This window comes from Lissotriton vulgaris, chromosome 3_1 (assembly GCF_964263255.1).
Source record: "Lissotriton vulgaris chromosome 3_1, aLisVul1.2, whole genome shotgun sequence".
Classification (NCBI taxonomy): domain Eukaryota; kingdom Metazoa; phylum Chordata; class Amphibia; order Caudata; family Salamandridae; genus Lissotriton; species Lissotriton vulgaris.
In genome coordinates this window covers 72,837,619-72,859,509 of record NC_141689.1, presented here as the reverse complement: position 1 = coordinate 72,859,509, position 21,891 = coordinate 72,837,619, and the positions used below count along the sequence as shown (strand labels likewise).

The window sequence follows — 21,891 nt, the reverse complement described above, 5'->3', positions numbered from 1 at the left end:
AACGAGAACACAACTCACCACCCCCATCTGGTCAGGTAAACAGCCCGGACTATGATGGGAGATACTCACCTTGCTCTATGATCAAGGTGGCTTCGGTGCTTCTGATTTGGAACTTTTTACGCGCTCAATCAGAGTTTGCACAATGCAGCGACAGCCCACATGCATACATCTAATATGTTGTGGTGCAAGCAGATAGTATAAGCCTGATGCCATTAAACACCATTTTGACTCATCAGGGGAATAGTGGAAATAAGAGAGAAATCAACACTGCATGTTGCATGGTGAGTGCAAGGCAGGGATTACTGCACGGGCCCTTTGAAACTGCTCGTAAGCCCCAAAACTCCAGCTAAAGTACCACCCCCTATATTGGCAACTCTTGAGAAAAAATTATTGGAAATCCTAGACAAAGTGCCACTAGGCTATATGAAAGATATCTATCCAGGAGGGGAATTTATTAAATCAAGATATCCCTCACCCACAATATCACACTCCGCTGCTAACTTTCGCATACTATCGCCATTGTGCAGCAGTTCGAGCTGCGTTCCCTCTGTTCCCGAACCACCCCCTCCACTCTACATACAGTATATGTACTGTTAAATTGTAAATTGATACTTGTATAGCGCACTACCCACCCGCAAGGGTCTCATGGCGCTTGTACGAATACTGCTGTGGAACCCGTCCTGGCTTTTCCCTGTGAGGCGTTCACTCCTGGGCACCCCCAGGGTGAAGGCCAGGCATCCTTAGCGTTGTGGGGGCCATTGTGGAGATTAAGCAAGCTATTGCCCAGAGTTGCAGAGTGGGACTCTATGGCCCAGAGTTGCAGAGTGGGACTCTATGATTAGAATAGGCACCGAGGCGAGAATTATCAGGTCCGTGGAATTTTGAGCCCAAGACCCGCTAAGGCGGGGAATTGAACCCTGGTCCCGGGTTAGACCTCTGCATCAGGGTCTGCCGCTCTACACACTGGAGACTGATAACCATGCTCTACAACAGCACACAAACAGGGAGCCAAATAACAGAGCAAGAATTGAGCAGATGGAATGAGGCTCAGAATCCACCACGGACACAAGCAGAATAAGAATTGTGTTATAGTCCCGCTATTCCCTAATGGTAACCTGCACATAATAACTAAGTATTTGCACCAACTCTACCATAACCCGGTCAGACTGTCAAATATGGAGTAATGGAAGACTCGCGCTGTGAGATGCGGTGACGTGGATGCTTTTTGTCCACCTGGCCTGGATGAGTCCCCCAGTCTTGCCCTACTGGACACAAATAACTGATGCACTATCAAACATGTTAATGGAATGGATAGAACAGAAACCTCAAATATGCATCTTGGACTTCATTAAAAATGTGTAATCGGCGGTGCGGGGGCTGGCAGCAATGGCGCTACTGCTGGCAAACCTAAGAGTAGTAACATGCTGGGGTAAAAGCAGAGTCCAGATGAAGCAGCAATGGGTCATTGATCTTGTCTACTGCAGAGAACAACTTGAAACATAAGCAGAGGAGCGGCTGGTGGCATCCTACCCCAAGGAAAAATGGATCCCTCCAACAGCCTATCTGCTGACAGAAAAAGAGAAGGCTGTAGAGAGACAGTGAACGTGCTCACACTAATACGAGGCATTTTGTCAAATGCATCAGTGTTGTACTCAACTCCTACGTTTGTTGCTTGATAGCTTTCTCTTCCATTATAGCTCATATGCTGGTATCAATCTTCTGTATTTTCTAATATCACTAATTCATGTTGTAATGGAATTTCAACTAATAAAATGTATAATTAAAATAAAGTTCACACAGGTAGACTAACCACTCATACTAAAGAGTCTTACCACCAGGTAAAACACAAGAAGTGATTTGTCGGACTAGATTTCAGAATATATACAGGGACAGGGACAGGGACAGGGACAGGGACAGGGACAGGGACTGGGACTGGGACTGGGACTGGGACTGGGACTGGGACGACCATACCCCAACTAAAGACACAGAGGAAGAGGCAGGCGGCCACAAAATCAGACAACCCCCACATCAGTGCCAGAAAAACCCGCCGGGCAAAACGAAGAAAAACGCCAGTACCCACTGCGCAATCGCAATCCGAGGCCAACTTAATAGTAAACCTCTCAGACCACCAACTGACAGACGGAAAAGCGTGTTTTAAACAAAGGATTATCATTTTGTCCTGAAGCACACTTTGATTATACGGAAACTCGGATAGACTTCTACAAATATGTGAGAAAGTTGAAATTAGCAAAAGTGCATGCCAACAAACAAACAGAGCCCAGTAATACTGTGGATGAGAATGCGGAGAGAGTTCTTTTTGATACTATTGCAGATATCCCAGACATGAAGAATAGTTTTGAATCACTATTTGACTTGGAGGGGACCTCCATATCGGATGCTGAACTGTTAGAGGAGCTCAATATCCAAACAGACGCTAGACCAGTGACCGGATTGAAAAGAAAATCAAGGTATTACCCAATATTATCACCAGGGAATAAAATAGATCTATTCTCGGAAGCAATAATAAAAGAACTGGATAATCTCTCCAAAATCAGAAACAAGGCACGGGAAAATCTCTCTAAAAGTGAACGTGCAGCAATCAAAACACTAATGAATAATGACAAAATCACCATAAAACCTGCGGACAAGGGGGGCAACATTGTCCTCATGAAAACAACTGACTATATATGGGAGGCATTGAGACAATTAAACCAAGAAAACAACTATCTAAAACTGGAAATAAACCCATATGCAAACATGAAAAAAGAGCTACAAGAACATTTGGAAACATGGTGCAAAAATGGTTTAATAGATGAGGAAGAGAAAAAATACCTAACCATTGATCTCCCAATAATACCGTGCATATATTTTCTCCCGAAAATTCATAAGACCTTAATTCAACCACCAGGGAGGCCCATTGTCTCTTCATGCGGATCATTATATGAGAATATTTCCAACTACGTTGACAAATTTCTAGCCCCCATTGCCCAAAGTCTTCCATCGTACATTAAAGACACTGGTGATTTTTTGAGAACTCTGATGGATGTGACCTGGAACCCTGAATTTTTGTTAGTAACTATTGATGTAGTCTCACTCTACACTTCAATCCGCCATGAAATCGGAATGCAAGCCTGTGAATACTACCTCAAACAACGCAACATCATATACCTAGACCACTCGAAAATGCTAATGAAAATGATTGATCTATGCCTAAAGAACAATGTCTTTCTTTTCAACAAACAGCTATTCAAACAAATCTGTGGCACCGCCATGGGCATTTCTCTATCACCGAATTACGCCAATATCACTATGGGGTGGTGGGAGAAAACCATAGCATGGAATGAAGAGAATCAACAGGATCTGGAACGGATAATGTTATGGGTTCGTTATATTGACGACCTGTTCATTATTTGGCATGGTACGGATGAGCAATTTCAAATATATTTCAACAAACTAAACAAGAACAAAGTAGGGTTACAATTCACATGTAATACAAGCACGCAGGAAATAGACTTCTTGGACACCAAAATATATGTGCTCAATGATAAGCTGGAATCAACTTTATTTAGAAAAAAGACAGCTACAAACAGTGTGCTTCATGGTACAAGTTTTCATCCAACACCCCTTCTGCGCAGCATACCGTATGGTGAATTCACAAGATTAAAGAGAAATTGCTCGGTGCCAGACGATGCTGAGAAAGTCATTGAAGAGAGTAAATGCAGATTCAGAGCGAGAGGCTATGAAGAAAGAGTGTTAACCAATTGCAAGAAAAAAATTGACCAAAAAACACGCATTCAGACATTGATGGAACAACCAAAAAAAAGTGAAACCCACGCACCTCCAAGACTAATAATGACCTACAGCAAAGAAAGTTCTAATATTGCCCGAATAATGAAAAAATATTGGCATTTGCTGACAAAGGACCCGGATATTGGCACCACCATTGGCAATGCTCCACAAATAACATATAAAAAAAAAACACTTCACTCAAAGACTTACTGGTCAAAAGCCACTTCCAAGAAAAACCAAAACAGAACTGGCTGGAAATGCAGCGGAAAGGATTTCAACCCTGTAACTCATGCAAAGCTTGCAAAATTGGCAAAAGTATGAAAGTGATCGAAGAACCGGATGGCAAGTCAATGAGAATAGAACAACAAATCTCATGCACCTCAAAAAACGTCGTTTACATAATTGAATGTAAATGTGGAATGAAATACGTGGAGTGCACAACCTGCATGTTGAAGAAAAGAATTTTGGAACATATTCGAGCAGTAAAAAATTCTAACATGCAATATGCCACTGCTAAACACATGAGCACATGCCAGAACGGAGACTGGAGGCAAATGCATTTCTTTGGGGCAAAAGTTTTGGACAAAATGGAACGAGGAGGTGATGTGGTCCGAAGACTGCGACAAATGGAGTCACGCATGATAATTAGACTCCAAACCAAAATACCCGAAGGGGATGAACTTTGGAGAGGATCTGCATATTCACCTGGAATAATAACCTCAGAACAAAATCGGGTACTATACCCTTAACAGCAACTGACTAATAACAAACATCAATGAAAGACTAGGGTACTATACCCAAAATTATAAATATTATTTGTTACCAAAGTGCTATGACTTAAAAGCATGCAAAGTCTTTCTTTCGTTTTTAATTTAATGTTGTCACTGAAATGCACTGGAACTACATTACCCATAATGCCTCATAAATGGCTAACTATGGGCTAGTATAAATACAAACACAGTAGAGGGACTAACCAACCGTGAGCAAGGCCGAAACGCGTTGGTGGGGTGAAGTCTTGAAATCGACATCCTGATTGTGCCGCCTCTTTTGTTCAAAAAAATTACCTGGGTCAGGATCCGACCCCTGGGCAGAGCACACACTGCAGAGTGCGTCCATATGGCTATTGGATCACTTTGGATATATATATATATATATCTTCCCCATGGTTGCAGCAGAATCAGTAACAGATGGCTCATGTTATTCCCTAAGAAATATACATATATACATATACACACACACACCAATATAGCATTAAGCAAAAATGAATACATCAAGGTATAAGGTTTAAAGAAACTGAGATATTTCAGCATGCACACACTAGCTAAAAACAAATGCCTCCAATAACTGGACAACCTTTTCCATCAAGGAAGCCCTATAAAAATGTGCAGTTTTTAGTACATTTGCAAAACAACTGGGTCTGTTGGTCAACCATTAAATGGACAACTGTCAGTCAGAAAGTAAGTACGTGCTAAGACTGTTTAACCTTTTTCATATTTTATTAATATATTTATATAGGGAGAGCAGGTCTCAGACACAGGTAACCCTTGTGCTTTCAGCCCGCCGCTGCTTCATCCTTGTTGTGCCTCTTGCTTTTCTGCCGTTTCTTTTTCCGTCTACTGTGCTTTAGATTGCTTCTCTGCTTGTGTTTTTCCCCTGTTGTGCTTGGATTGCTTTTCTGCTGGTTCTTTTTCCGTCCTGCTCCCCCTGCCGATTGCTGCTGCCTGTTTGTAGCCCGCCTTCCGCCAATCCCTGCCCACCACTTCCCTGCACCCCTCTCTCCTCCCAGGACCTACTTAATGTAGGCCTCAGCGCGGCCACAGCATGGCTACCGGCGTGCCAAAGGCAAGCCTGGCTGCGCCTGTGTACATCTGGATGCGCCCATCACTAGGACCCGGGGCTCCCAGCTCACCCGCAGTTACGACAAGACCTTCTTGCGTGCCCTGAACACTAGAAAACCCAGAAAAAACTGCTGCCATGCCATACCTCACTCTACGGTAAGACCATTCTCCTGTGTCAGATGCACCTCCTCCTGAACCAGTACGACTGCGGCCACGTAGCAAAACATCACACCGACCACACACCACACCAAAAGTAAACCATCAACTCCACTGCCTACTCCTCAAAATGCGCTCTATGTATGCACAAGCACTCCACTAAGTTATGGATCTCATCACCACGCTCGCACCAGGCAATCTTCCTCTACGAGACCTGACTCAGCCCAGCATCCGCCTGTGACATTGCCACAGAAGTTCCAGATGGATAACTAATCATTGACCAGGATTGCACCAACACGCCAGGAGGAGGAACAGCCGTCATTCACAAAGAGACCATATAGTGTGCCACTACCACTAACAATACCACCTCCCCATGGAACACCTTAACTTCAAGCTCCACACTGACAAGACAACCACCAGTGGCATCCTGGGACACCAACCCCCGGGCCCGCGCTCCAGCTTCTGCAAAACTATTGCAGACTTCATTGCTCCCTTGGCCCTGCACACCAAGGACTACATCCTCCTTAGCAACTTCAACATCGACGACCTCAACACCACACACCTCCTCAATAGAATGAGCAGCATCAGACTGACCCAGATCATCCACGATCCCATGCACATCACAGGGCACACGCTGGACCCCCATTATCACCTCCAGCAACTGTGTCAAATACAGTCACGACACAGTACTCACATGAACAGATCACTCCATTGTCCACTAAAACATCTCCAGCCCCTGCCACCTCAAAAATGGCAAATGCCCCCCCACCACAGCTGGAGCAGTTTAAGAAAATAGCTGGACGGATGCCCTCAACATCTCTAACCCAACTAAAGCCAACAACCTGGAACAGGAAATTAAGAACTTCAATGCCTGGATTACCAACTGCGCCGACATCACCCCAATCAAGAGTAACAATCAGAGAAGATGGTCACTCAAGAACTCAGAACACCGAAGCATGACAGCAAACAGCTGGAGAGGGGATAGCGTGCCAGGAAAGACAACTCCGACAGGGCAGCCTCAAGACATCCCCCAACCTTCACCACCACCTGCTGAGGGCAACAAAGAGTGACAGCTCTTGTCGCATGCATCAATAACAGCACCAATAACAGCAAGGAACTTTTAAACCTTGTTAAGCAATTGTCCAACTCGGCTGTCAGCGTGAACATTACACTCTCACAAGAGCTGTGCGACAACCCCGCCAACCTCTTCCATGACACAATCGCAACAATATATACAAACATTAAACCTTAACCTACACCTATGGACTTCCTTGACAGATACGCCTCCACAGCAACTGACACAAACCACAGACTGACCACATGGAACCACCTCTCCACCCAGCACAGCACATAAAACATGAAATCTATCACACGGGAGCTCCACCTGAACCACATCCACACCACATATTCAACCTTGGAAACTAAAGAATCGGCCAGGAAATCACGAACCTGTTTAACACCTCAATCACCACTACCACTACATTTGCTGATGCCTAGAAACACACCAAATTCAGACCACTGCTCAAAAAACCCTCCACTGATCCTAGTGACCTCAAAAACTACTGGCGATCTCCTTGCTCCCATTCACACCCAAGGTACTGGAAAAGACTGTCAAAAAAGCAACTCACTACACACCTGGAGCAGAACCAGCTACTTGATGCCTCTGAATGAGGCTTCCGTAGCAATCACAGCACCGAGACTGCCCAGATCACAGCCACCATTGACATCGGAACCCTTCTCGATGGAGGAGAAACTGCAGCTATGATCCTCCTTGACCTCTCGGCAGATTTCGACACTGTACTCCCCACCACAAGCTGATCGAAAGACTCCACCACATCGGCATCCAAGGGGACAAACTCACATGGATTACCGCCTTCCTCAAAGGAAGAACACAGAGGGTCCACCTTTCACCTCCGAATCCAAGGGTATTGTCTGTGGTGTTTCCAGCTTATCCCTCAGCACAAAGCTCTTCGATGCATATATGACCCCGCTGGCCAACATAGTCCGATTTCACGTTCTCAACACAATATCCCATGCACATGACACCCAACTCATCCTCTCACTCACCAATGACCATACAACCACCAGGATCAACTTCCACAGATCTATGACAAGCATTGCCAACTAATGATGAACAACTGGCAGAAGCTGAAAACGGGCAAGACTAAAGTACTGCTCTTTGGCAACAAAAGCAACCCATACTCCTGGAGGCCATCAGACCCAGGACCCTGGGCATTCACCCGTCAACCATGCTAGAAACCTTGGAATCATCATTGATAACAAGCTCACCATGAAATCACAGTACTGCGCCATCTCCTCCACCTGCTTCCTCACTCTGCGCATGCCACACAAGATCTTTAAGTGCCTATCCTAGGCCACGAGACGAACTGTGACACAGGTCCTCATCACCAGCCGGCTGCACAATGGCGAAGCTCTCTAAGTAGGAAAAGTCAGAAACCCTACAGATCTACGCAGCCAGACTTATCCTCGACCTCCCCCGATGAACCCACATCACACCCCACCTCAGGGTGCTCAGAATGGGAAGAATACCATGGCTAGAGAATGAGAGGCAATCAACAATAGGATCTACCTATGCAACGTAGCAGTTCAGCATAGAGACACTGGTGAACATGGAAAAAAAAACTCCACCCAGGATGATCACATCACATATGTGCTGCTGAGTGTGCAGAGAAAAGAGAAATATGCTTCATATGTGGTGATCATGTCTGAAGAACACTGGCTATTGGAAAGAGGGTAAGCAGTAGACCAGTGGATTTTAACCTGTGGTCCTGTGGTCTCTAGTGGTCCGGGAAGCCTACTCAGGGGGTCCACTATTGCTCAGAAAATTAAATGATATTAACTGATAGTGTATAAAAATACAGAATCAACATATAATTTTGTAAATGTAATCAATCAATCAAAGCATTTATATAGCGCACTACTTACCCGGAGGGTCTCAAGGCGCTAGGGGAGGGGGGGTCTGCTACTGCTCGAACAGCCAGGTCTTGAGCTGCTTCCTGAATACAAGGTGGTCCTGGGTCAGGCGGAGGTGGGTCGGGAGGGAGTTCCAAGTCTTGGCGGCCAGGTAGGAGAAGGACCTTCCTCCTGTGGTGGCTCTTCGGATGCGGGGGACGGCGGCGAGGGCGTGGCCGGTCGATCGAAGCTGGCGTGTGGGAGCGTAGAAGTTGAGGCGGCTGTTAGGTATCCTGGGCCTTGGTTGTGTAGGGCTTTGTGTGCGTGGGTGAGGAGACGGAAGGTGATTCTCTTGTTGACCGGGAGCCAGTGCAGATCTCTCAGGTGTCCGGAGATGTGGCTGCGACGGGGGATGTCCAGGATGAGTCGTGCTGAGGCGTTCTGAATCCGCTGGAGTCTCTTCTGGAGTTTGGCGGTGGTTCCGGCGTAGAGGGAGTTGCCGTAGTCCAGTCGGCTGGTGACGAGGGCCTGGGTGACCGTCTTCCTGGTCTCGGTGGGGATCCACCGGAAGATCTTACGTAGCATGCGCAGGATGTTGAAGCACAACGAGGAGACGGCGTTGACTTGTCTGGTCATGGAGAGGGAGGAGTAAAAATATTCTGTAATGTGAAGGAATTTTAAATGAGAGGCTAAAAATTAAGTTAGTATCCTCAGAATAAATTGTGGGAGAAGTGCAAGTGCATGAAACAGATTACAGAATGGACGATGAGCGGCCTAAATTGAATTTAGAGAAGCTCCATTCTTCCCATTAAAATTTAGATTTTTCTTGCATGTTTGTTGGTGAAGTAAATAAAATATTCTATCATTTGTGTAAACTCGATTGTTTGCACTCCAAATCATCAACAGTGCTTAGGCCCGGGTCCCTGGCTTCCAGTAATGACTTAGTGGGGCCCCCAAATTCCCAATAATGATTCATTGGAAATCCCCAGGTTCAAGTAATGAGTAAGTGGGGGTCCACAAAAGTCAAAAGGTAAAGGACCACTGCTATAGACTATAAGAGATAAATGGGAAACTGCTACCCAATAATCTAAGGCTTGTACTACTGGATGGGCATAAAGATGCACCAGCCATGGGATGTGGGAAATAATGTTGTTAGTTTACATTATCAGTAGCAAAGCTCGGGTAGCAGTCTAAGAGAGAAGAATCTGCAACCCACAAAATATATACAGCTCAACATGGAGTGAGCTGCACTCCCACTGAAAAAATGACATGATCTCAGTGTAGGGAAGGAATTATTTTTGTATGATCACTCCCCGAGTGCCCCCTGTCCCCACCCCCCAAAAAAAGTGTTTGAACTGATGCTGCTGGTTTTTGTGACTGTGGTGCCATGCTCTCCAGGACCCAGTGCATGAGCTCTGCCCCCCAAAGTATGTGTACAATTGCCTAATAGCTGATTGGCTCATTTAACCTACTTACAAATCCTTGGTATATGGTACCAGAAGCACCCAGGGTTAGTAAGTTAAATGTCACTAGTGGACTGCAGCACAGTCTTGTGCCACCACTGCAGTGAGAAGGTGAACATATGACTCTAAGCCTGCCACTATAATCTAGTCGGGCAGCTTTAAAACTGCAAACATAACATGAAAAAAGAAACCCTTTTACTAGGTCAAACCCTTCTTTTTTAGTAATAAGGCACCCATAGAGAAGGCCCTGGTTGCCCACCAGGCAGGGTGCCTAATATTAAAATGATGGGCATGTTCCTTTTGTGTTTAACATGCCCTGACAAAAAAAAAAACATAAGTGCCATTTTCACTGCATCAAGGCTTGTGGTCCTATTTACTGAGATTGATTTTCAGTAGACACTGCACTAAGCGGTAACTTCCACTGAGCCCACCAAAGCTATTACTCCAAAGTATCAAATTAATCATTACATTAAAGCAGAGACAACAAGCTGACCCCCTGCTAGGAAGTGTGAAGAACTCCCAAGAACTGGAAACAGAGAGAATTGCTGGTGGGAAGTGGTGTGACCTCCTCTAGGAGGACACCTACAGGGCAGTTACCACAGATGGCTCAGTTTCAAAGAGGTTACCACCTCAGATACAGGGATATCGGCCTCTCTCAGACACTTGAACTGTAGCGTGATCGGTGCCAAAGGGCAGACATATCGGAGAAGGAGATACTATATGGTGATGAGTAATGTAAATGCATGTACCTTGGTTTTTAGTTGAGATGTGAAGGTGTTCTATGGCCTCAGAACAATGCCGCATTCCGACTAATGTTTTTGTGTCCAATATCAAAATATGACCCTGTGTGGCGATGTACCATGTGATTCCTGAATGCATATTATACTGCGTTGTGACCTAGATTTGGAGCTGTAATACAGTAATCTGTGTTCCTATTTTGATCAATAAACAGTTTATAAAAAAAAAAGGAGGTTACCACCTTGGTGAAGCAAATGGAGATCGGATCACACCTTCCTTTGTGTAGGCAGATAGGCTAGCATCTCCTCCAAGGGGAGAAAACCTGATGCATAACCTGTCTTCCAGGAGGAGTAGTTCATTATGCTGGGCACACCGCAGAGGTGTGCCCAGGGCATCTCACAAGGGGAAAAAAATTGCATAATCTAGGATTTGGATAAATAAGGGTATCCTGAGATTGTATGGTGACCATACCCCCAGAAAGTGATGTAAGGTGGGAAGGGCTGCCTCGTGGGAACTATAGTCTACTGGCTAGTGAGTTTTCGCCTCCCACAAATACAAAAGTGGTTGAAAAATAGCACCCTAGTCTTCTGATCACTTCTGGGGTGAAGGAAGACAGAAGAAGGAGTGCTCTGCTGCTTTGTGGACCCAGAACAAAGAGGCTGCACCAAAGTCGGCACTCCACCTGCTGCATCCAAAGAACCTGAGAAGAGTACCGCACCTGCTGGTAGCACTTACGGTAAAGTGCTCCACCTGTGCCAGGACAGAAGTGACTCCAAAGGCTCGGTGGCAAGCCTCCTGTTAAGCTTCAGGGCCAGCAAAAGCGAAAGAAACCTTCACCTACTGAGAGCCCAGCTGCTAAGAACACCTGCCTGCTGCTGGATTATGAACTGCCTGCCAGGCAACAGAGTCTAAATCTTCCTGTGGAGTGCCCAAACCTGCGGAACCCATAGCAGATGTCGAAGTGGACATTGGTTGTCCTGCAAGAAAAATAATACCCACCTACAAGTAACTGCTGAAGACCACTGAAACGGGAAGACCAGTTGCCACTGGACACTGTCAGAGACCAAGACCAGAGGCGACCTCTGAGCTTGTGGATACCAGAGCATCAGGACAACTTCTTGGCTGAATCGCGCTAAACAAGGAAAACTGCTGAAAAGCGGCATCTCCCTGGATGTGGGTGGTTCCTGTGACTGACTCCCACTCCACTGTGGCCCACTAAAATGAGGAGCCTTACTAGCCTGTTGGTTAAGAACTGCTCAACCAATTAAGAATTATTTGGTACCTTTGAAAAATCATCTCTTTGGTTACCCTCAATAGATTTTTGTCATTTTGGTGCGTAATTTAAGATAAAAATGACACTCTGGTTTTATAAATTGGTGTTAGATTTTTACCTGTTGTTTTGGTAATTCTAAATGCTTCAAGCTTACTTGTGCCTTTGATTAAGCTGGACTACTCTGTGCCACATCCGACCAAGACTGAGCTAAGGGTTTACTTAAAGAAACCTAACTGGACCTGATAAAAGTTTGTAATATTATTACATGATGAGGTTTCACAAGTATACCACATAATAATCCTGTAATGACGAGGCTTCCACTTGGTTCCTCAGGTAAGATTTAATAAACAATAGAGGAGCAGCCACAACACGCATGGACACACAGATTGCCTTCAATTCGCAACTGTCATCTCTCGAATCTCCCAACCACAGCATTTCCGGCCCTTCTAGAACCCTAGCCAATACACAGAATACAACACACATTCCCCCTTTAGCATATAAAATGATTCGCAAAATAAAAACATGGATTCCTAAAACCAAAATTAAGAGAACACAAAAGGTATATCCACATACATGTAGATAAAAAACGAATAAAAAAACATTGCTCATATTAGTACATGTATGCAGGCCAATATTTAGTTCTTGAACTTCTTCTCCACACATCCACAAATTGCTTAGCATGCCTACCATTTTTGGGGGCTGTTTCCGTTTCCCTCGGCACCACATCTCCATCACGGACATGACCATCCAAGAAAACATTACTATCATCCTCCATTCGTGGAAACTGCTCCACATCCTTAGTCTCAACACACACAGGACTTCTGAAAACATAAATTCTGCTCATATTCCAAACTTTTCCTCTTTGCACTTTCACAGCTCTATCATACACTTGAACCACCTTAGTTAGGGTCTGACCACTCTGGTAACTCTTTACCACTTGCTACATTTATTTATTTATAAAAAAAATTAGAGCGCACAAATACCTTCCGGTGTCTCGGCGCTAGAGTTCATTGAGATTGCAAAGGGTTCCTACAAGGCTTACTGGTTGAGAGCCACGTTTTAAGGTGTTTCCGAAATATAAGTAGGGAGAAGCTTAATTTAATATGAGGGGGGAGCTTGTTCCACAATTTGGAAGCAGCAACTATGAAGCGTTTGTCGCCCCATGTTGCTTTCCTAGTGCGTGGGATGTTAAGTAGCTGAGATGCCGCAGAGCGTAAGGATCGAGTGGGTTTGTAGACACTAATGGATTTTTTTAAGAAGTCCGGTCCAGTATTGTTCAATGTTTTGTAAATAATACATAAGGCCTTGAACTTTGGGCGGCATCTGATCGGCAACCAGTGTAGTTGGCGAATGATGGGAGATATGGGTGAGAATTTGGGTGTGCCGGTTGGAATTCTTGCAGCGGCGTTTTGCACCAGCTGTAGTTTGTTCAGGACTTGCTCCTGTGCATTCAATAGTAGGCCGTTGCAATAGTCTACCTTTGACAGGACTAGCGTGGACATTAAGGTTTTACCTGCGTTTGGGGGTAGGAAAGGAAGTAGTTTCTTTACCATTCTCAAGGTGTAAAAGGATGCTGAGACCACAGCGTTAGCATGGCTGAGAAAGGTTAGCCTATTGTCAAATAGGACTCCAAGATTCCTGACTTTTGACACAGGTAGGGGCGGATCTCCCAGCTCTGATGGCCACCAGACTGGGGACCAAGACGGGGTCAGTTCACCAAATAGCATGACCTCCGTCTTGTCGGAGTTTAATTTTAAGCAATTCTGGTCCAACCAGGTGCTGATCGCTCTCATTCCTTCCTGGAAGTTAGCAGCCACTGCGGCTCCGTTTTTATGAATGGCCAGGACTAATTGAGTGTCATCGGCGTATGATGTTAATCCAATGCCAAATGACTTAATCACCCTCGCTAAGTCCGACACATAGATGTTAAAAAGCGTCGGACTTAGCGAGGAGCCCTGAGGAACTCCACAAGGCAGAGTGAAATCAGGCGAGTAATAACTCCCCATTTTCACAGACTGTACTCTGTCCGATAAAAAGGATGCTAGAAGAGTCTTAGCTTTGCCTTGGATGCCCATGGCATCGACACGGTCGATCAAGATGTTGTGATCGACCGTGTCGAAAGCTGCCGTCAGATCTAAGAGTATTGGGATCGCTGTACCGCCTTGGTCCAATATTATTCTAACCTCTTCGGCTGCTTTTATCAAGGCGGTCTCGGTACCGTGAAATTTTCTAAACCCAAATTGGGTATCATCTAGTAGATCGTTTTTGTCAATAAAGCTTGATAGTTGTAAATTAATTGCCTTCTCGAAAACCTTAGATGGATAAGGGAGCGAGGCGATAGGTCGATAGCTTTTTAACTCTGCTGGATTTAGTGTTGCTTTTTTTAGAAGGGGCTTCACGATGGCTTTCTTCCAGATTTTAGGGTAGTCACCTGTCAGGAACATCGTATTGCAGATATGGGTAAGCACCGGAGCTGTCTGATCAGATACTAGTTTAAGGATGCGCGGGGGGCAAGGGTCCGTGGGTGATCCTGATTTGACAGTATTCATAATTTCATCTATGGAAGCCTGAGAGAGTGAAGATAACGCTTCCAGAGTTGGCCCGGTGGATATATGGGGAACAACTGGGCCAGCTGTAGCAGCAGAAGTTTTTTTAGTGAAATTGTTAAAAATATCTGTGACCTTTCCTTTAAAAAATTCCGCAATTTCGTTGCAGAAAGCTTGAGATGGTTCTATGGAATCAGGAACCGTAGGGTTAGATAAATTGTTTACCACTTGGAATAACTGTTTGCTCGAGTTTTGAGCTGATTCTATTTGTGTGGTATAGAAGTTACATTTTTCCAGGCAGGCATCCTGATGCAAACCCAGTCACCAACACAAAGTCTAACACCAAACGGTTTTTCTCTGCTCCTATTCATAATCCTCTTCTTTTTCCTTTGATAGGTTTCTACACGATCCCTGATTTTCTTATAGTCAATGTAAACTTCAGTCGCCAAACAACACTCCTTCAACAACCAGGGAGCCAACTTAGTCCCCAGCTTCCTGCCGCGTAACAGTTCAAAAGGTGAACCAAACAAGGTGTGACCAAATTGGGCATAGTGCGATATGAATGTTGCTGGCAAAGCCATCCTCCAAGACAAACCTTCCTTGCATGCCAGCTGAATGGATATTCTAACCACACGGACTGGGATAATAATGAACAGCTTTTTATGTTTCACCCCACACCTTGACAAAAAATCTTTGGAAAGACTTACTAACAAACTGGGGTCAATTGCCAGAAACCACTTCGTCTGGCAAACCTTCCCTGCAAAAAACTCCTCCAAAAACTCAAAAATTACTTCTGAAGTTACCTTTTAACCTCAGGCCGTTTATAAAAATAGTCAACAAGAATAATGGCAAATATTTCTTTCCTAGGAATAGTACAAAATGATCCTAAAATGTCTATACCAAACTTCCTCCAAGGTCCAGAAGCAAATTCAACTTGAGAAGATTCTGTGACACACAGTTTTACCATATTGTCGATATTTGCACACAAACCGCAACTCTCTCACCAATTCCCTCAACATACAATCCAAACCAGGCGACCATTAGAATTTCCAAATGAGCCTTTTGGTAGCAGACATTCCTAATGGGGCATGAAGGACATATTGGTATATTCCCCCCCCAACAAAAGTGGGACAATTTTATCTCCACAAAACAATCAGAATCATTCCTACATCAACTCATTCTATACTTTAAAAAGTAAAGCTGTTTATCCACCCAACTTCTGCTCATCTGGGCAACCTTTAATCATGTAATCAGACACCAAAGTTAACATTTTATCAATTGCTCCACCCAACACTCTTTGGAAATCATCTCCACATCACCATTAGAGTGATCCCAACCATTGATGTCCTCTGTTGTATAAGCCACTTCATAGTCACCTTCAGTATCACTCACATCAGACATGGTACTTAATGGCAATTGCGAGAGAATTTCAACATGAACATTCAATCTTCCTGGAACATGCTCAATCCTATAATGATATTATTGCAATTTTGCTGCCAAATATCCCTGTCTAGCAGTCAAACTCCTGCCCCTCACCTGGAGAATGAACATAAACCAGAGGTTTATGACCTGTTCAGAACAGAAATCCTGCTCCCCACAAAAACTGCCTGAAAAGGTCTGCTGCCCAAGTACATGGCAATAATTATTTTCTATCACGGAGTAGTTTCTTTCGTGCTCCCTCAAAGCACTAGACGCATACAACACCACATTCTTCTCATCCTTCATCTTTTTAATAGTGTGGCCCAAATCCATTACTGCTGGCATCCACAGCAACAATGTATTCCATTCCAACAGTGAACGACTTAAGAAGAGGAGCATAGACCAAATCTTTCTTGAAATCCACAAAAACATTATCTTGCTCTAGCCCCCACAAAAACTAATTGTTCTTTCTCAACAACTTGCTGAGATATTCAACTTTAGCAACATAGTTATCATTACATTTAGAGTAAAGCTCTGTAAGACCCAAAAATTGTTCCTTTGTCTTTGGAACAAGAGCATCCGCTTCTGCTTTGAAATGATCTTGTTTAAACAATTAAATTTAATAGAAATACAGTGTCCCAAATACTCCACCTCATCACATTTTAATCTACATTTCGATTCTTTTAGCGTCAAGCCTTTTTGCCGTAACCTTGAAAGAACACCTCTTAGATTGGATAGATGCTCTCCCTCATTCCTCTCATAGACAAAATGTAATCTAGGAATGTTATCGCCCCAGGAGCATCTTCCAATGCTTCCTTCATCAAACGCTGCAGAACTGAAACATTCATTCTGGGGTCACAAATGCAGTGAAATGGCACGATTCCTCTTGTAACTATCTGATGGTATGCACTGGCTAAGTCGAATGTGGAGAAAAAGATGGCCCCAGACAGAGTGGAAACTAGTTTATTCAAATTTGGTAAAGGATGCCTGTCAATCCATATTGCGTTGTTAAGGCTCCTAAGGTCCACACACAGTCTGAGATCTTCTGAATGCCTCAAAGTAATGACCATCGGAGACACCTATGGTAAAGATTCTATAAGTTAAATTACATCCTTGTTACATAAATCCTGTAACAACTCTCAACGTCACTCTGTAAGTAGGCGGAACATTACGAACTGTATGTCTAATTGGAACTGCATTATCCAGTAAACAATTTTGTGTTTAAACCCTATAAATTTTCCAAATGTATAACAAAAAAAAACTGGAAATTGTGACTTTACATCCACCACACATGAATCATGTTACATCTTCCACCGCAAACACAGGAGGAACTGCATTTAGGTCTAACTTCATGTTCAAATCTTGCTGATAAGGCCATCCCAAAATGAGGTCACCTTTAGCGGCCACAAACCTTTTCCCTTGAGTCTTCCATTCCTTGAAACAAATGTTAGCCCAGAAATAACCAAATAAAACAATCCTGTTTCCAGTGTTGCCACCAAATCGCACATCCAGTTCCAACAATTTCTCACTTTGTAAGATGGAATTTAAACAATACAACAAAAGGCCACAGAGATCGCCCTGAACTCGCAACGGGGATCTCTCAAATTTCCCAACTTTCACCCTAACATTCCACTCGAGTGCTGGCCCTCCCAGAATCCTAGCCAATACATAAAATACAACAAATCCACTTTCCTGCACTCAGGAAAACACCCAAAATATTTGCGCACAAGTGGGGGTTGTTCATACAGTATATGTTAAAAGACGTAAGAAATTTTTCTTGTCTGGGTCGGCTTCGTACTCTCAACATTTTCAACTCCTTATTTTAAAAACGAATCCCGCCTGGGAGTAGGGAAAGTGGGGGGAGCTAAGTTGTCTTTTTGTAAGCTATGAGTTCACAAGCTACATGAGTGTTTACTGGAGGCTAATAAACTAAACAAAAAACTCTGGGGGAAAAAACTTCTGCTGGAGGTATGGTGCTTCTGAAGTCAGGACCTTGGCTGAATGAAACAAATGACATCTGTTTTGTAAGGAAACGCCTTCCATCATCAAGTTCAAAATTTCCAGGCTTACCTCCTTCCCATCATTCTGCAACCTTCTGTTGGTGTCCATCACTTGGTTCTATTTAAACAAAAAAAACACAAAAGTACAGTAAAATGTCATTCTATTTAAATTATTGTAACTGAAGTAACAGCATTTGTGTCAAACACCTTTTCCTCACTTTTTCCAAGCAAAGCATTCCTATCAGGTATTTTAGCCACTCATGAAAAGCCAAAAATTGTTTCATTATATGGAGCACTGCAATAGGTGTTTTGTTAGGATACAATCAACCCATAAAGGCACAGAATCTGACTCACCAGCTTTTCTCTGCTGTCGTCAGTACTGCCCCACACCTTCCCAGTCCAGATTCTACTGGCATCTCAAATTACGTCCCATTACCTAATTATGACCTTAACTATAAGGATAGGGTCTGATCTAGCAAACGCCCCCAATAGCTAGACTAGAAGGAAGCTTAAGTCACCAAGTAACAGTGAAAAAAATGCATAGTTGGCAGAATTTATTTATTATCCCATCAGGAAACTTGCTTCAACTTTAGAAAGAAGAATATTAAATTGTAGTAGATTAATTACCTATGCAGCATGACGTATGCATAAGGGTGAGGCATAAAGGGGTAGGGCACGAGAAAGCATGAAATACATTTGTTAAATCGGTCCGAGAAAAAAGGTGTTCCTGGAAAAAGCAGGACTTCTGAGCCTAAGAAACTATCCATTTGGCAAACGTTCATGAAAATTAGAGGCATAGAAGGAATGTGGCAGGCTATTTCTAAAGGTCCGGCTGGGTTTCGAGCAGCTCAGCAAGGGATCGCCTGCATGTTCACTAGGTTAAGTGGATATTAAAAATTTGTAAAGCAAGTGTGCTTCATGTGCAGGAATCCACATTTTCATAACATCTGCTTGCTATTGTTTTCAAATATCGCTAAGTTATCACAAAGAACAAAAAGTAATTCATTCCCCATTATTTATGACTTTCAAAACATATTAAAGTTCATTTTATTAGCATTTTAACAAAGTACATTTACAATTGAAATTTGAGCTCCGCTACCTGTTTTAATTATTTAGTCATTACATTTTAAATGCAATAAGGAACAACTGTGAACCAAGTGGAGTAGACACATATATAGTGTTGCGTTCAAAGGACATTGCAGCGAGTAGGACCGTCAGTTCATTCAATTGAAGATGTTTTCAGTATGGCCATACCTTTATTTTCCACTGTATTCTCTTGCCTTGCCTTCTTGCACACTCAATGCATACTAACAATACATCTTCCACAAGGTATGTGATGGTCTGGATCGCTGGGAGGGCGCCGAAATATGGACAGATTCCAACCTTTGGATTGTGCAATTGATTAATCATTCATGTGTTGATAACAAATGATGGTCCTTGTTTGAATTTGAAGACTGGCCTCCTGCTTAGCTCTTGCCGCCTTTTCACTGCACACTTTTGGGAAGGATCATAACCCGGTCCTAATTATGTGGTCTTATATTAATATAATTCATATTTTACGATAATCCCTCATATTAAATGGGTATAATTTGATCTATTGAAGGGATTCTTCTCATATACTTAACATGTTATGCACACTCGTGTGGTCTGCATACACTAATCAATTTATAACTAAAAGAAAAATCTATATTCAACAGCTATCTACATAAAGATATGCCCTATCCTTACACAGAGACAGCCGACATCTGAGGCTGAGCACTACTTCTAAACGCAGAACAGGTTACGAAAAAGATGCCTTCATGGAGGCGGAGAAGGATGCATAACTATCGTCTCACTATACTATCAAATGAGAGAATTAAAGTTCACAACCTGGGCAGGCTCTCGCTCAGTTGCTGCTGCACACTGCTACAGATGGCAGGCAAGAAGGAAGCAAATAGTTTTCTGAGATTACAGAACGACCTTCTGACAAATTGTGATGCATGCTAGACCATGTAGACCAACAGGACACATCACAGGTAAATGTATTATCTTCCCATAATTTCAACTTTGGGTTCTAGTGAAAAGCTAATAAACCATGAGGCACAGTGATCTGAAAAGGTCATGTCCGGTTGTGCTACGGTCTTCCTGTCTCATACAGCTGGCAATATTAAATTCCAAAGTTCCAGGTGACAAATTGGTGAAAGGACAATTAAGATCCCATCCAATGTACTCACCAATATCAAGAAAATCAAGATAGTTATTAAGAATATCTGGCAAAGCACTGGCCAGTCCACCATTCGCACAGTCTATTCTAAAGAAAGCAGCCAACAGAGTATATCATTTGTGTAACATGGCCTAGCAGTTCCCCTTGGATGGTAAAGTGCTGAAAGTCAATTATGGACACATTGGCATGAAAAATAAAGACTGCGAGTTAGATTCTAGAATCTCAGTAAATAGATTCTTTGGCCACACAGTCAGATAAAAAGACTGTGAAGATCTAGTTTTGTAAAAATACTGCCATAAGAATAAATGGAATTGCTGTATTGCTGCTAGCTCAATATCAAACCTGTACCAAGGCCATCAAATAACTTCCATTATTTTATCTGGACCCAACTCAGTTAACAGTGCAAGTCCCAGACTGCATATCTTCCCTTCATTGGAAATATCCTCAACAACTGAGATTACATAGCTATACTCCCTTTTTGTTATTGGTCCACCTCTCAGATGCTTCTCATGACTATCAAATAGGTTTTTTTCTTCAATCTTCACCTTCTATCTTTTGTTTGTCCTCCTTTTCTCACAAAAGATTATCTACCTTTATTTTAATTTGACATTAATGGGCCATATTGGAAAACATAAAATACTTTCACAAAGCCTTACCTTGAGTTTCTCCGCTTCGCCTCTCACTTTCAGAAGCTCTGTTATGGAATCCACAAAGCCTTGGTAATGAAAGTTGCACATCTTCTCAATCTCCCTATCATGATTTCGGACTCGAGTCTCCAGTTTTTCCATGAATCGGCCATGCTCCTCCCCATCATAAACCGATCTAGGGTATAGGAAATGAACATGGGTTAGGGATGCTTTCTTGTCAACTTATCAACATAACTTCCAAGTGCTGTTTTAAAATATTGCTGTGAACTCGAACAAGTTGCATTGAATATCCCTCCCTTACTGGTCGCATATTTTCCTAATATTCTTTTAAAACTCGCAGAGCACACCTATGCCTCAACTTGTATAAACCGCAGCACTAACCAAACACTATCAAACTTGCACATTAGCAGGATATAATCCTTGCATAATTAAGAACACTCGGTATTTTGGTGACTCCAAGTGGTAAAAATGTTCATTAAATAAAAAAAATCCAGACTGATATCAATTCCAAACTAAGGGCTAGCCTGAGACAGTGATAGTTATGTACCAATACTAACCACCAAATTGGTTCCATAATCCCATGATTATATTGTATGTAGGTAGTAAATGATTCAAAATGACACAGGATTGGGTGTGGCATGGAGGCCGAGTTAACATGGCTGTATTCTTTAAGAGTTCCCCCCGTGCCCTCCTTAAAAAGTGAACGGCAACTGAAATAAGACAAGATCAGGTTCTTGAAACTACTGGTAACAATTGGGTTGTGTGGGTTATTCCAAAATCGACAACCTGGCACTATCATTCTAATACCAAGAGAGTTCTGTTGCACTCAGTAGCAAAATCCATAGACAAAGCTGAAGCCAGGTTCTAGAGATGAGTTAGTGAAAAGGACATGGAACTGCACAGAGC

General features: G+C 43.2%; 1 protein-coding gene across 1 annotated transcript in view; it reads right to left on the bottom strand.

Moving 5' to 3' along the window:
* EXOC6B (exocyst complex component 6B) overlaps window positions 1-21,891 on the bottom strand; it is a 1,740,488-nt gene that overhangs the window by 1,548,972 nt on the left and 169,625 nt on the right. Inside the window, exons 2-3 of the mRNA XM_086960104.1 lie at window positions 20,995-21,160; window positions 18,206-18,253 (exon numbers count right to left, since the gene is read on the bottom strand). Coding sequence (XP_086816230.1) covers window positions 18,206-18,253; window positions 20,995-21,160 — 214 coding nt within the window. The remainder of the gene's footprint in view (window positions 1-18,205; window positions 18,254-20,994; window positions 21,161-21,891) is intronic.